The 16,634-nt window shown below is 50.0% G+C and overlaps 1 protein-coding gene across 9 annotated transcripts in view; it reads left to right on the top strand.

Moving 5' to 3' along the window:
• Atp9a (ATPase, class II, type 9A) overlaps window positions 1–16,634 on the top strand; it is a 107,933-nt gene that overhangs the window by 68,193 nt on the left and 23,106 nt on the right. For 8 of the 9 annotated variants that reach the window (XM_017315066.1, XM_030246882.1, NM_001289446.1 and 5 more), the window contains exons 13-15: window positions 589–701; window positions 5,960–6,172; window positions 12,088–12,249. In XM_017315066.1, coding sequence (XP_017170555.1) covers window positions 589–701; window positions 5,960–6,172; window positions 12,088–12,249 — 488 coding nt within the window. Of the gene's footprint in view, window positions 1–588; window positions 702–3,770; window positions 4,179–5,959; window positions 6,173–12,087; window positions 12,250–16,634 lie in introns of those variants that run through there. The other variant, XM_017315067.1, reaches the window with a different exon arrangement.

Raw genomic sequence — 16,634 nt, 5'->3', positions numbered from 1 at the left:
CCAAAAAAAAAAAAAAAAAAAAGACTCTCTTCCAATGTGATTCTAGATAGATACTATCAGGTTGACAAAGTATACCAGGAGGAGGAGCACCCTCCCCCTCCCCCCATTCCAATTCAGTGCTAATGCAGTGCGCTAATCCATTGATGAAGTTAGCGCCCTCCTGAGCCATCTCCCTTCACAGTTGAGCCTTTGGATTCATTTTGTCTCTGACCCGTAACACTCACCAAGTTAGCAGAACTGCAAGGAAGGAACTGGGTTCCAGACTTGTGAGCACCAGGCCCTTGTGAGCGTGGTGTCTGTGGGGCTGGTGTGGGGGTCATGTGGGTCTGCTTGTTTGTCAGTGTGTAAATCCAGGTTGATGGGCCCAGTGTGTGCCATATGCCACCCTCTTAACGCAGGGAACGAGTCAGGCGCTCTGAGTGGCAGCCTCAGGGAATCGGTACAGTCCTGTCCCCATGACTGTAGGATGGTCTTTCCAAAAGAAGAGTAGGTCCCGCTCTTGTCTCCTCCATGGGGGAAGCACCAAGGCTGGCACGTGACGTTGAGTCTCAGAGACCTGAAGGAACGCGTGTGTCTCTTGTGTCCTAGGAACCCTGACCCAGAATGAGATGGTGTTCAAGCGGCTGCACCTGGGTACGGTGGCCTACGGCCTGGACTCCATGGACGAAGTGCAGAGTCACATCTTCAGCATTTACACCCAGGTAAAGCCTTGCTCTCAGCACTTGAGCCAATGGCCGCACATTTTAATTACTTATTTTTAGCCCAGACTAGCTATACAAACTCATAACATAAACATGGATGCCCTTGGCTGCTTCATCTGCCCATACTGCCCAAGTGCTGGGATTACATGTCTGTCCCTTCCACATCTGGCTCATGTGGTGCTGGGGAATCCAACCTGGGACTTTGTGTGTGCTAGGCCAGGCCTCTATCAACTGAACTACAGGCTCAGATGACTTCATGCATGTATGTATGTATGTATGTATGTATGTATGTTTTTGAGATAGGGTCTTACTATGTAGACCAGGCTGGCCTTGAGCTCACAGAGATCTGCCTGCCTCTGCTGAGTGCTGGGATTAAAGGCATGTGCTACTATGCCCAGCCACTCTGTGGATTTGAATAATTGCTGAGATACACTTTTTACACCAAAACATTGAGCCATGGTAATGGTACAAATTCAGTAAGTTTTAGTAAGCTTGTGAGTCACCAGAAATGGCCAGTTGTGGCATGCCCATTGTTCCTCAGGTTTTGTACTGCTTGCTTTGTGTGTGTGTTTGTGTGTTTGTTGAGAAAGGGTCTTGCTGTGCCCCTGGATGCCAGAAACTTTGCGTGTAGACCAGGCCAGTCTTAAGCTTGCTGTGATCCCTCTGACACCACCTCCCTCTCATGTTGTTTTTGGTTTTGTTTCTGGGGAGCAGGCCACATACACTGAGCTGCCTGGACCTCCTTAGTCTTTTAGGGCGGCATTTGCAACCCCAATCCGGATAGTGAGGGTCAGAGCTAGAAGCCCTGGTTGTTGCCTGCACACCCATTTCATCAGATGAACCCAGTGACCACACAGGGCAGGGAGAGCAGCCACTGTGAGCACAGCTGGGTGAGGTTCGGCCCACCTTACTCTCGAGACCTGTGGTGTGTGATCTGCAGGCCCCGAGACACATGGGGCACAGGGAGAGGAGACTACAGTGTGGTTGCATGACATTCCTTCCACCTGCAAGTTCACACAGCACTGCCCTCTTCCTAAGACTTGTGAGCTTGACCCCAGGACGTCCGTGGAATTTATCAGGTGGGAGTTGGTCAGGTGTGGTCCTCGTCACCTCCGTCCTACAGAATGAGGAGTGGAATCCTGCCTTTATTTATCCTCTGCGTGTCTGATTGCCAACGGAGGTTTACAAGCGCCCAGGTGACCAGTGTAAAGAGTGTGGTTGTAACTAAATGGACCTCATAAAGAGAGGGGTGGTCTCAAACATTCTGGAAAGGAAATTCTAGATTATCACTACAAGGCCAAACAAACAGAAGAAAATGGCCAGTTCCTGCCAGGCTAGGGAGACAGCAGGAAGTCCCCCGGCTTGATTATTAATACCATTATAAAAATTGAAATATAACCTAAAGCCTACACGTCTAGTGCTCTAAACTTTTAAAAGACATTTATATTTCTTACTGTTTTTAGTTGGGGCGTGCTCATGGGAGTCACGGATGCTTTGGAGGCATCAGCTCAGTTCTCTGTCTACCACGTGAGGTCTGGGCATGGAACTCAGGTTGGCAGCCTTGGCGGCCACTGCCTTTACCTGCTGAGCCATCTTACCAGCTCCTCCACTGTTCTAAGATACACATATTTTAAATACATGCATACATACGCGAGTACACACACACACACACACACACACACACACGCACACAGGCATTTTTTTTGCCTTTCTCCCAGGACCAGAGAGTTTTCTCCAGGGCAAAAAGAATCTTCGCCCATCTCTGTGGGTGCTGTGTCTATTTTTGTTTTTCCCTTGGTATTTTTTTTTTTAAAGATTTATTTATTTATTATATGTAAGTACACTGTAGCTGTCTTCAGACACTCCAGAAGAGGGAGTCAGATCTTGTTACAGATGGCTGTGAGCCACCATGTGGTTGCTGGGATTTGAACTCTGGACCTTTGGAAGAACAGTCGGGTGCTCTTACCCACTGAGCCATCTCACCAGCCCCTCCCTTGGTATTTTTAAAGCAAGAAGAAATGTGTGGCGGCTAAGGGATCTGTGAGGCAGAGGTGTCCAATGAACACGGTCAGATGAGCGAAAGTCTTCCATGTGCAGGTGTGCAGCTGTCAAAGGCTGGCAGGATGCTCGTCCTCAGAGGCTCTGACACACACACACACACACACACACACACACACACACATACACATATACCTATACACACACATAATACATACACACACACATATATATATACACGTATACCCATACACACACATAATACATACACACACACATATACACATATACCTATACACACACATAATACATACACACACACATATACACATAATACATACACACACATATACCTATACACACACATAATACATACACACACACATATATACATATGTACCTATACACACACATAATACATACACACACATATACACATATACCTATACATACACAATACATATATACACACACATATATACACATATACCTACACACACACACAATACATACGCATACACACACACACACACATGTACACATATACCTATACACACATACACACATATATACACAGACATAATACATACACACACATACAAACATACATACACACAAGTAAATACACAAACTCATATAGACACACATGTATATTCACACACACACACACACAGTCTCCTATAAAGGCTGGTGAAGGTGCCTGCCACCAAACCTGATGACCTGAGTTGCATCCCTGGGGTCTGTGTGGTAGAAGGAGAGGATCACTGCCCACACGCTGTTCTCTGACCTCCACACACTTATTGTGGCATGTGCACTCATGCCTCCCTTCCCCCCCAAATAGACAGAAATAAAAATGATAATAAAGTCTGATGTAGTGTAGGCTGGCCTGAACCCCTGAGTGCTGGGCTTACAGGTGTGTGCTCCCACACCTGGTCAGTGGAGTACCGGGATCGATCCCAAGACGGATTTCGAGCAAGCGAGGTAGATGCTCCACCCACCGAGCTCTGCTCAGTTCCTGTCAGGGAGCCATTGGCTGAGCAATCGGAAGAGGTAGCTTCTGCCCTCACGGCCATTTCTTACCAGGAAGCAGAGTAGGACATAGAGGTGGCCTGTGTGAGCCGTCGCCGCCCACACCTTCTGAGTGCCCGAGGAGTGCTTCTGGTTGGGATGGTGGCCTTCGTGGGACCTGGCTATCCTGGTTCTCTTGAGAGTTTCTCCCAGAGCGCAGCCCCCACAGCTGGTGGGCAGCTGGTGGGCAGCAGTTCCAGACAGTAGCAGAAGCTCTGGTTTGAGTGCTGCATTGCTGCCCCGCCTGAGCTAGCCCGAGCTAGCCTGAGCTAGCCTGGCACCCTGAAATCTGATGCTCCTTCTGTTGTCCCCGGAGTCACCTGCCTCCGCCGTTCACACTCTCCAGCCCCGGCAGTTGCCTCTCGGGAGGCTTCGCTGTTGATCCTGATCTGCAGTCACACTCCAGTCCAGGTGCAGAGGGGTGTGGGTAAGAAGGAAAGCAGGGCTTGGTGGCGCAGTGACAGGCATTTACTAGAAGGTAAATTACAGATTGGTAGAGTGCCATCTCCAGCAGGGGGAGCGTCTCTGTAAGGCTTCAGTCCTCTGCATAGTTTTAAAGTTAAAAATCTTCATAATTAAAAGCACTCGGCTAATGAGCCGTAGAAGCCGGAGTCCTGATCCCTCGCTCTAATTATTGCTACCATGTTGTGCCCTTTGACCTGGAAGTGCAACTGGTGTGCTCTTGACACTAGAGGTTAACAGAGCAGGAAGCCAGAGCCCAGCGTGTGCACACAGTGACCAGAGTAATTTAGTAATTGTCTTAATTATCCGAGGACTCTAATAGCCCCTACTAAAAATAGCATTAACATTTAAGTAAATATCACCTTCTTGTTTCCCAGGCCATCTGTTCTTGGTTTGGGCCAACCGTGTGTCATGTGTGTTAAGCATCATGCGAGGTAAAGTCTTGCATGGCTTTTGTCCTGCTGGGTGCACATGCTTTTAGTGGAGCAAGGAATCCAGGGACCCCATAAGCATCTCTCGCTTCCCGTTTAGCTCTTACAGGCAACCCTTTGTCCAGAATGGTGACTCTGAGCTGCTTGACGCCACTGAGTTAATATCTATTTGTGTGTGGTGTACATGTGTGTGTGTACATGTGCCAGGGCACACGTGTGGAGGTCAGAGGACAGCCTTCAGGAGTCAGTTCTCTGCTATCTGTAGGTCCTGGGGAATCAAGCACCTTGACCCACTGAGCCATCTTGCTGGGCCTTAGTATTTAGTTTTCTTAGAAATGGAGAAAAAAACATGCCGAGAACTGCCCCAGCCCCTACTTCAGGGATTGCTTGTATGCTTGTTATTAACTGAGATTGGGTCTAGGGTAGCCCAGGCTAGCCTCCTTGAACTTCTGATCCTCCTACCTCTCCTTCTCCAGTGATGGGAAGACAGGTGTGTCATGCCGTATTTTATGGGACGGTGGGGATGGAGCTGAGGGCTCTGTGCGTACTGGGCAGACACCGTGAATTGTGCCATAGCTCCGAGCACAGGGAGATAGTTGATTTTCTCAGTCCTTCGGGAACTCCTCTCCTGCCAGCTCTGGCTGCTGGCAACAGGATGGCATGATGATTCACCCACACTGACTTGATGGCCTTTGAACTTGGGGCCAGTGGGGAGAAGGAAGGTTTCCAGGAGAACAGCTGGGTTTAGGTGAAGGAATCAAGGCACAGGGGAATGGCAAGCCTTACCTGCTGTGAGGAGGGAAGGGGGCTGAGAGCGTTAGGGGCTTAAAGGGACTCTCCGAGTTTACCTGCAAATGGAGATGTGTGTGGTGAGACTGGGCAAGCCACTCTTGCAGAATTCCGGAGGGAGCAGGATTGCAGGCAGAGGGTATGGGAGGGGCAAAGGCTCCGAGGCAGAGAGGAAAGATGATGTTGGAGCCTGGGGAGACCGGCCTTGGCTGGTCTGATGGGCCCAGCACTGAGAGAGAGGACTGAACACTGAGCCATGGGATGGGTGTGTGGTGATGTCAGCATCTCCCTCAATTGATTCCCACCCTGCTTGGTTGCTCTGTTGTTTTTTTTTTTTTTTTTTTTAATTTTTTTTAATTAGGTAGCTCTGTTGTTTTGTATTGGGGATTGAACCCATGGTCCCACGTGGGGATAAGCTCAGAGTCCTACGTGCTGAACAGCAGGAGGGAGACACTCACCACTGTTACCATAACATGTCCAGACCCCTTGTCTCTCTGCTCCTCTCCATAGCAATCCCAGGATCCACCTGCTCAGAAGGGCCCCACGGTCACCACCAAGGTTCGGAGGACCATGAGCAGCCGTGTCCACGAGGCTGTGAAGGCCATTGCACTCTGCCACAACGTGACACCCGTGTACGAGTCCAATGGTGTGACGGACCAGGCTGAGGCTGAGAAGCAGTTTGAGGACTCCTGCCGAGTGTACCAGGCATCCAGCCCGGATGAGGTAACCCTGGCTGGGAAGGAAGGGTCTTAGCCACACCACTTCCTCCATCACTGCTCAGTGGGACCCTGACTGTCCACGTTCGCTCTGTGCCTGGCCTTCTCAATTCCCTCCCTCCTGCCCACAAGACTTGGCTTCTGATAGCAGCAACGGTTTTTGGTTTTGTGGACAGTGTCTCATATAGCATGAGGTTGGAGTGGCTTCAAGGTACCAGGGCTCGGTGGCCCACACGGCTAGGATATAGCACCGTGAAAACCTTTTCTTAAGCCATAGGTCAAGGGAAACTGGGATATCTCCCTTTAAGCCCTGTCGCTTTGCCCCTGGGGAAGACTCTTCCTTGTACTCTGTGTGGTGCTGTGGGGTAGCTCAGCCCAAAAAACCGTGCTTGTCCGTGACCACTGATACTCAAAACAAGCGTTTTAGGGAAATGTGGGTGCTGGGAGCTGGGGACCCTGTGTAAGTGGAGGGGGCGGTGGGGCTGGGCTCTGCTCCACTGTTGTAACTGACGTCATCATTGCTTCTCCAGCTCCCTGGGTTCAGTCCTTTGCACCTTGTCTTTCAGGAACAGAATTGGGACCCTCCGGGGTTTGGGCTGTGGGAAAGGATGGTATTTTTTTCTTGGTAGTTTGTGACTGGGGATCAGGACCATGTGTGAGCGTGTGATGACGTTGGAGTTTGAGATACTGATGCTCTGCACGGTGTGCCTGCTCTGCCCTCTGTGGAAGCGTCGGGTCCAACCTGCCAGCTTCCTTTATGCAGGGTCGCTGTGTCTGTTTTAGGGCCGTGGGAGGGTGCTCTGAGGCGATCTCGTCATCTGTCTTGTTTCTCCAAGTTTCTGATCTGTGATTAAAAACAACAGGAGGGATTTCTTTTTCTTGTCCTCCGCAGTCTGGGAGAATCTAATACTAAGAAAAACTTTTATTACATTTACTCATGTGTGTTTATTATTATGTGTGCCACAGAGCATGCGTGGCTTTAGAGGACAACTTTCAAGAGTTAATTCCTTCCTTCTACCGTATGGGTTCTGGGACTGAGACTCAAGTTGTTGGCATTGGCAGCACGCACCTTTATCTGCCAAACTGTCTTGTCAGCTTCATTCATATATATGTGTGTGTGTGTGTGTGTGTGTGTGTGTGTGTATACATGTGAGAGCGTCAACTGTGGTGTTACATGTGGAGCTCAGAAGACAACTTCTGGGAACAGTTCTCCTCCTCCTCAGTGGATTCTAGAGATTGGACTCAGATCACCAGGCTGGAACACTTAGGGAGTACCTCACCGGCCCCCTTAAGCCCTCTTTTAAAAAATAACTTAATTTTTCAATGCAGCTCGTATCATAGCATAATATAGATAGGAGAATAAGCTATAGTTCACAAAGGCTGTAGCCACTGTTAATGTTACATAGATCTGCCTTCTACACAGATGACCCGAGTGTTTATATAAACGTGCCACGAGACAGGAGGAAGACTATCAACAAAGCCTTGTAGCATCCCAAGGTCAGCTTGTAGGAGCACAGGGGAGCAGGCTGGAGTAATCTCTGCTAGTCACAGGGGAGTCTTCCTGTTGCAGAAGCAGGAACTCCTAAATTTGTTGTCCATTCATGGTCAGCTGTGGATCACAGCCTCAGAGTACAGGGCCTCTCCCTGCCCTCTGCTGGAAATCCCATAACTAGGAAAAGGAAATAGTCCACCTTTTATGTTTACCTCCCAGCTCAGCAGGTTTTTTTTTTTTTTTTTTTCTTTTTCTTTTTTCACTCTAGAGCCCTGGCTCTCTGCCTGCCTGCCTGTCACACCCTGCGACCCTTCAATACAGTTCCTCAGGCTGTGGAAACCCCAAAACAGTTATTTCACCCCCATAACTATAATTTTGTCACTGTTATAAATCACAATGTAAGCAACTCTTTTTCCAGTGGTCTTATGGGGGTCTTGGCCCACAGGATTGAGAACTGCCGCTGTAGAGAACTTTTTTTTTTCCTGAGACAGGGTCTCATGTAGCCCAGGCTGGCCACAGACTTGCTGTGTAGCTGAGGAAGGTCTTGAATTTCTGATCCTTCTGTCTCTACCTCCAAGTCCTGGGATGGGTGTGTGTCAGCATGGTCTGTTTTATCCACTGCTGCAGATGGAGCCCAGGGCTTTATGTGCAGTGTTTCAACACTATCAAAGGAGCCACACCCCATCCCTCCATAAGCACCCAAGTGTAACACGCACGCACATGCACACACACAGACACACATGCATGCACACACACATGCATACACGCACAAACACACAGGGCAGGATCATTTTGTATGGCTCTTTACTAATTTGTCACTTTTAAATTAAAAAAAAAAGTTAGAGAAAATGATCGAATGTCAGTGTCTTAGTCTGTAGCACAGACTGGTCACCTTGTGACCAACAGAAACTCACTTCTCAGGGTTCTGGGGGCTGTGATTGTAGATCAGGGTGCTGGCAGCTTTGGTGCCTGGAGGGGCTTCCCTTTGTGGTTTCTACCAGACTGTTTTCACTGTCTCCCATAGCAGAGAGCCATTCTCCCTCTCTCAGTCCCCACCTCACCTCCAGAGCCCGCTGCACTGGGGTTCAGGTTTCAGCACTGATGGATCTCTGTACCCAGGTGATAACGCTTAGTGAGGGGTTTTCAAAGACTCACCTTTGGAATCTTTGAAAGGTGAGAATGAGGGCTGGCAGTGTGGTCCAGTAGGTAGGGTGTCTGCCTTGCATGCACAAGGCCCTGGGTTCTGCCCCCAGTACTACATAAACCAAATATAATGGTGCAAGCCTATAATCCTGGCAGTTGGGAGCTGGAGGCAATGGGATCAGGAGTCCAAGGCTATCCTCGGCTGTTTGAAGCTAGCCTGAACTACATAAGACCCTGTCTCAAAATAAAATAAAATAAAATAAAATAAAATAGCGAAAGTGTATCTGGATCTTCACTGTTCCAAGTTGAAAGCTTTATAATCCTGGCTGACTGAAAACAAAACAGGGTCGGTTCATAAGAGTGACTTCTTGCTGATTTCAAGTCAGTTCATCTCCACAAAGGGAGACCAAGTCAAAGATCTGACATCTGATTTGGATTAGACATCCAAGTCAAGGTGTCTAAAGATAGGATTAAATTCTCTTAATAAAAGCTTAATGTGTGTGGGTGTTTGTCTGCGTGTATGACCGCATCATGCACACGTGTGTCTGATGCCCAAGAAGGCCGGAAGAGGGCTTCATTATCTCCTGGAGCTGGGGTTACAGATGGGCCTGAGCTGCAATGTCAGTGCCGGGATTCGAACCTGGACCAAGTTCTCTTCAACCACTGAGGCGTTCCTCACCATCCCTGAAGATAGGGTCTTGCAAATTGAGAACCCGCTTGCTTGAAATTCCTTGTTTGTAGAGGCTCTGAGGAGGTAGAAGTGGACCTCAGACTTGATGTGTTCAGCATGCACCTCGGGGCTAACAGGGTCAGCCAGGGTGACACCCAGGCAGTGTGGAGCAGGCCTGGCAGACGCAGAACTGGGAGCCCCCTGAGGGGACCACACAGGTGGGCAGGGCTGCCTGGGAGCCCCTGGAGAACCATCTCAGGAGTCCAGTGGTTTGACTGTAGGCCCTGGCGCATCTTCACACAGGGCTGCCAACCAGTCTGCACTCAGGAAATTGTGCTTTGAACTGTGACCTCCCCTGAGCTAGTCTTGTGTGATCTGATCGTGACTCCTGGGGACACTTATTGGGGTGTGGCTACCAGTCACCCCACAATCCTAGGCAAGACAGCAGGTACTTCACAGCGCACCATCTGGCCGAACCAAGGATTTCAGTAGGGCTTTGCACCTGATAAAATTTCCTTTTAGGGTGTTATGATTGGTTTCTCTTATTTCCAGTAGGCGATCAGGTGTCTAGCAAGTGGCCAAGTGGCCAGCAGGTGACCCAGTATCCCCTTTTCCTAGTTTAACCACAGTTATCAAGTCAGCCCTCTCCAAAGACTTGTCTCCTCTACTCCCTTAAAACTAAGCTTTATGAGAAGTGGGGCGCCTTTCTTCCTCACTGCTGGGATCTCATGCAGCCCTACAGCCTTGAGTCATCTCTGACGGCCCCCACCCCCTCACACCCCGCCCCCGATCATGCTGGGCCAAGGCTTTGTGCGCTCAGGGCCCACACTCTGTCAACTGAGCCACCTCCAGCCCTGGAAAGCCCTTTGCCTTGTTGCATGTGTCTTGCCAGCAGGTGAGTGGTTGTGAGGAGTTTGATTGTGGAAGTGTCTCAGCCTGGTTCTGCAGGTCAGACAAGGTGTCTGACAGGTCTCAGACATCAGATGAGACTGTAGCGCAGCCACGGGGCTCCTGTCAGATCCGGTCACCAGTGTGCTTCCTTCAGGCTGTACATAGGAGTCAGGGTTCTCCAAGAGCCGAACTGGAGACATTTATATATGAGGGGGATTAATTAGAATGGCTTGCAGGCTCCCTGCTGTCCATTTAGTCCAACTGGCTGTCTACCCGCCGAAGGTCCAGGAACGCAGTGATTGTTCCGTCCACAAGGCTGCGGATCTCAGCTGGTCTTCAGTAGATACTGGAATCCTGAAGTTGTAGGCTCTAACGCAGGAAGGAATGAACTTTGCTATCCAGAGCAAAGGCAAGCAGGCAGAGAGAGCAAGCTTATTTCTTCCATGTCCTTTCTATTGGCTGCCAGCAGAAGGTGTGGCCTAGATTAAAGGAGGATCTTCCCACTTCAGAAGGCCCAGATTAGAAGTGAGTCTTCCCATTTCAAATGACTTAATTAAGGAAAAAAAAAAAAAAAAACAAAAAACCTCAAAGCCAGGCGGTGGTAGCACACACTTTTAATCACAGCATTTAGGAGACAGAGACAGGTGGATCTCCATGAGTTTGAAGCCATCCTGGTCTACAGAGTGAGTTCTAGGACAGCCAGGGCTACATAGGCCTTGTTTCAAAAACCTGAATGAATGAATCAATGAATGAATGAATGAGTTCCTCACAGTTGTGCCCCGCCGCTTGGGTTTTAGCTAATTCCAGATGTTGACAGCTGAGAATAGCCATATGGTGTACCTTCCTTGGTAGCTGGTTCCTCCCCTCACTCTAAAGTCTCCAGTGTCAGCAGAGCTCAGACCCAGGCTGCCGCTACCTTGTGAGTTGCCTAGAAAGTCCTCATTCTCACCTTCACCCCGCCTGTGCCGTCCACATCCCCGGGAGGGGACATTTCCCAGCCACAGAGACCATCAGCTTTCTAGTCACGCAGTGGTCCCAGTGACACAAACTTGGGTGATTCAGGAGGGGCTTGGGCTTGTCATTGTCCCGTAGGCCTTCTATGAGTCTGTGAAGGTGGGCCTGGCCTGCCTGAGGCCGGGGAGACCGGAATGATCCTCCAGGAGTCACGTCCCCTGGATCCCGACAGGATACAGGTTGCCTCCTGGCCTGGTCCTTGCAGCTTCTCCATCACTTGTGGGCAGTCCCATGAAGTTTTGGGAGTCTCTGTTCCTGGCTGGTGGGCCAGTCTCTCTGGCTCTGTCCTTAGGGTGGCTGTGCTATGCATGGAATCACCATAGGGGTCCCTGGGCTGTACCTCCAGGCTGCCAGTAGTATCTCCTTCCAAGTCGGGACAGCTACAAATGCTCCAAAAGCTGTTGTAAGCTCCTTTCAAAATCTTCCCTCCTTTCCTCTCGGGGAGGGATGCAGAATCGCCCACTAGAGACTAGAGCATGCCTAATGGACGGTGTACCCAGCCAAAGACAGCCAGGGTGAAGAGCCTCTGGCGCCCTACCCTTTCTCGCCACATGGGTAGCAGGCTTGGTGCAAAGCCTTCCAGAGATAACTGTGTGGTTACGGGGTCCAGGGCAGTATCTGCCAGACCAGATGAGTCCCTTCTGTCCCCATCTTCCCTCCTTCTTCCGTGTTCATGTGCGGGGTGTCTGACCTTCCATGCTGTTGTCTCCAGGTGGCTCTGGTCCAGTGGACAGAAAGTGTGGGACTGACGCTGGTGGGTCGAGACCAGTCCTCCATGCAGCTGAGGACCCCTGGTGACCAGGTCCTGAATCTCACTATCCTTCAGGTCTTCCCGTTCACCTATGAGAGCAAGCGGATGGGCATCATCGTGCGGGTGAGTCCGGCCCTCTCCTGCCCCGCCCCGCCCCTCTGCGGCCTCTTCCACTGAGTGTGCGAGTGGGTGTCAGCGGCCCGTAGGTCTTGCTGGGGCCTCAATACTGACACCCAGAAAGATGGGTGAGGGAGTGTGAGTCCCTGCCCAGGAGGAAAATGAGCTCTTCTGGTGGACGCGGCAGCTCAGCCAGCAGCCCGGGACGTGCCGGGCTTTGAAGCATTGAGCATGCTATCGGGGGCTCTCAGTGAGAGATTTCTCATTCCTAGTCAGAAAAAAACTGCATTGTAAACTTATTCAGCGGATATGAGCAGGAGTCAGGGAGGAACATACTCTGTGTGTGTAACAGTCAGAGGACAACTTGCAGGCGTTGTCTTTCCTCCCGTGAGGATCCTGGGACTCAGGTTCACACTGTCAGACTTAGCAGCAAGCCCCTTAACCTGCTGGGCCAGCTTGCTGATCCTCACCATTTTCCTTTCCTTTCTCTCTCTCTGTATTTTGCTATGTGGGAGTTTAGCGTCTTGCACAAACTAAGCAAGCCAAACTCCCAGTCCCTATCTCTCCTCTCTTCCCCCTCTTCTCTTCCCCCTCCCCCTCCCCCTCCCTCTCCCCCTCTCCTCTCTGAACTCAGGTTCTCTGGAAAGAGCAGGAGCTGTCCCTCCAGCCTGCCTCCTGTATTTCATAGATAGAACTCAGAGTCAGGCTCACATCTGCGGCTCAGTGCTTGTAAGGCTGAAGCAGGGGGTCACTGCAAGTTCAAGGCCAGTCTGTGTCATTCAGGGTTCACCTGCCTCCAAATAACAGGTGCGAGGAAAAAAAAATCACAAACATAAAATAACCATTAAAACCATAACCATTTAAAAGTTGCTATAGTTTGAATATATAGTGTTCCACAGGCTCCTGAGTCTGTACACACACAGAATATTCAATGAAAATATGATTATAGCTGGGGCAGTGGTGGCACACGCCTTTAATCCCAGCACTTGGGAGGCAGAGCCAGGCGGATTTCTGAGTTCCAGGGCAGCCAGGGCTACACAGAGAAACCCTGTCTGAAAAAACAAAACAAAACAAAAAAAAGTTTAAGAAATGGTTAAGAGCACTGACTGCTTTTCCAGAGGTCCTGAGTTTAATTCCCAGCAACCACATGGTGGCTCAAAACCATTTATAATGGGGTCCAATGTTCTCTTCTGGTGTGTCTGAAGACAGCTACAGTGTACTCATATAAATAAAAATAAACAAATCTTAAAAAAAAAAAAAAGAAAGAGAAGAAGAGATTGGAGGGCTTGCTCAGTTTGAGAGCACTGTCTGCTCTTCCAGAGTCCCCAAGTTCAGCTCCTAGCACCCACTTGGTGGCTCTCTGCATCAGTAATTTCAGCTCCAGGGATCCAGCGCCCTCTTCTGGCCTCCGAGCACACTGCATGCATATGTTGTACAGACAAACATGTTGGCAAAACAGCCACACAGATAAAAATAAATAAATCTTTAAAAAAGAATTAAACCCTGCAACTGTCAAGCCACCCCCCTCCTCCTAGCCCTTTGCCCCCACCGGTCTGCGTCCTGTCCCTGGAGATTTCCCCGTTTTTTTTTTGGATGCTTCCATAAAAGGAATTGTGTAGTATGTGGCCTTTCGCTTCCTCCTTCCCAACAGGTTTCAAGGTGCGTTTATTTTATCGTATACCCCAGTCTTTCCTTTCTGTGGCTGTGTAGCATTTCCTTGTTTGTCTGTATGGGTTAACTATCCTTTCTGCAGAATAACCATGACCAGCATGGAACATTTGCGTTCGATATTGCGCCAGCTTAGGGATGATCCCCAAATGCTAACACGAAATCCACCTACACTTACTACACACAGCAGCCTTCAGGTGATTTTAGACACCGCTTTTTAGGGTCGTTTTATTTTAACTACACGCTGAGTCAAGTGTGGAATCTTCTGCTCTTGGTGTTTTGTTGATGCACAAAGAATTCTGAAGCTCGGGGGCTGGGGGCTGCCTCAGTAGGTGAAGTGCTTGCTGTGCAAGACCTGCGTTTGATCCCCAGAACCCAGGTGAAAAGGCTGGGTGTGGTGGTGTGCGCTTGCAGGCCCTGTGCAAGGAAGGCAGGGGCAGGTGCATCCCGGGAGCTCATGGCCAGATGGGAGTCAGCAGTGGGAGGCCGTCAGCATCCAGCAAGAGTGGTGGCCATCAGGGTGGTTCTAACAGTGAGGTGGCCATGGCGAGGGGACCACCAGTAACAGTCACCGGTAGCAGCCAGGCAGGTCTGGTGAGGTGTGGGGGTGGGGCTGGCCTCTGGGATTGGCATAAGCTGGCTGGAGTCTTGTTTACCGTAAGCTTACAAGTCAGTTGTGTGATTTGTGCAACAGAGGAGGAAACCGAGGTATGGAAAGCCTGAAGAAGAGCCCCTGAGTTCACACAGGGAGGTCATAGGTCAGAGTGCAGCCCCAGGCTGCTGGGACTTAGAAGGGGCAGGAAAGATGTGGATCGGAAGGCATGGCCCTAGGTCTGTGCTGGGGCGCTGTATTAACTATGCGTGCTACTAGATTGCCCCACAGGTGAATTAAAAGCACGACGCTCGAGTTGTCTATCAGCGTCTGTGGACCAGGAATCTGGGTACAGCTTGGTTCAGTGTCTCAAAGGCTGGCCTCCTGGGACAAGGCTCACTTACCCCTCAGCTTCAGTGGGCTGCATGACGGGGCTGACAGTTACACGGAGGCCACCCTCAGCTACTGCTCAGTGGGCCTCTCCTTGGGTTAGCATCCTGTCAGCGGGCTTCACCCTAGTGGGAGTGTGAAGAAGCTGGAAGCCACTATCATTAACCAGCCTCAGAGGAGACAAGCCATCCTGTTAGCCTTCCTCTCTTGATAAGAGTTGTGGGTCCAGCACATCTCCAGGGGGCTGGGGACAGGGCTGCCTCCATCCAGGGACTATGCAGTGGTTCTGTGAACCACTTCTCTGTAGACCCAATGACAGGCTGTGGTGTGCTCTGAAACATCCCGTCTGAGCCGACTTAGATCCCAGATGCCAGTTGGGACTTTATGACCCTGTGGGACACATGTCCTTGGCAAATGTCAGGCAGGGCGGCTCCCTCCTACACAGCTGCAGCTCTTCCTAGGGCTGCACCTGGCCTGACCCTTGGGTCCCCAGGACACAGCTGAGCTCAAGGCTATCGGTGACTGAGTCCCCCGGGGTGGGTGTTTCCTGGAGTTAGTCAGCGCCGTCCACAGTCACTCTCACTTGGTTCCAGCCAGTATTTTTCAAGTTCTAAGGGCCACGGACTCTGCTGAGGTCATTTGAGTGTTGAATCATCAGCTAGTCCCCAATGTCCCACTCTGAGAATAAATGGAGCCGCACATACCGCCCTTCCTTTAGCTGTGACGGAACCTTGTTTCCAGACATGTATCATACTTTGTGAGCAGTGGCTATGTCTTCCCACGCAAGGTACAGAGTCCACTTGGCTTCCCAGGTCTGCTTTTACTTGAGGATAGAACGCCCCTCACCCTGCCTAGATGATGATGATGATGGTGGTGGTGGTGATGATGATGAAGAAGAGCTTCTTCAACAACAGTTAAGGGTCCTATAGGAAGGGAAATCAAGACAGGTATGATTCACACCAGCAGTCCTCGCACTTCAGAGGCGAGGGCAGGAGGATTGCCATGAGCTGGGGGCCAGCAATTCACCATACCAAGGGCCTTCATTTCAGTCTTTTTCCTAAGCCTATGAGTGTAACTATTTGTATACATTTAATAAACTTAGCCTCTAACTTATCTCAAGCTAGCTTGCCTACTCCTTACTTGTGTGTGTGTGTATACACACAATCGAAGTTTTAATATGCCATTAAGGCACTTTTTTGCTGATTTTAATGTCTACATGAAATTCTGATGGGGGAAGATTTTTTTTTAAAAAATTGCATGCCTGCATGTCTGTTCTAGGTCTTTTCCATTTTTAAAAACGATTTTACTTATTTTATTCTATACGTAAGAGTGTGTTGCTTGTAAGGATGTGACGGACACAACATGCCTGGCTCCCTTGGAGCTTATAAGAGGGCGTTGGATTCCCTGGGACTGGAGTTACAGAGGGTTGTGAGCCACCGTGTGGGTGCTGGGAATTGAACCAGGGTCCTCTGTAAGAGCAGCCCGTGTTCTTTGCCTTGGAGCCGTCTCTTCAGCCTGTGTGTTTTAGATTATTAACTGTGAATGCTGATTCCTTTAAAACTGCACGGCGCACGTGTGGAGGTGAGAGGATAGTTTGAGGGCATTGGTTCGCTCTTCCCACCGTGTGGGTTCTAGGGGTCAGACTCATCAGCCTTGGTATTTCCCACCCCTGCCTGCCTGTTCCTGCATTTCCGGCTCTGGGATGGCTTCTTTGTACCGACCACACCACGCTTGCTTGCCC

The sequence above is a fragment of the Mus musculus genome, chromosome 2 (assembly GCF_000001635.26).
Source record: "Mus musculus strain C57BL/6J chromosome 2, GRCm38.p6 C57BL/6J".
Lineage (NCBI taxonomy): Eukaryota > Metazoa > Chordata > Mammalia > Rodentia > Muridae > Mus > Mus musculus.
This window is presented reverse-complemented; position numbering and strand designations above follow the sequence as displayed.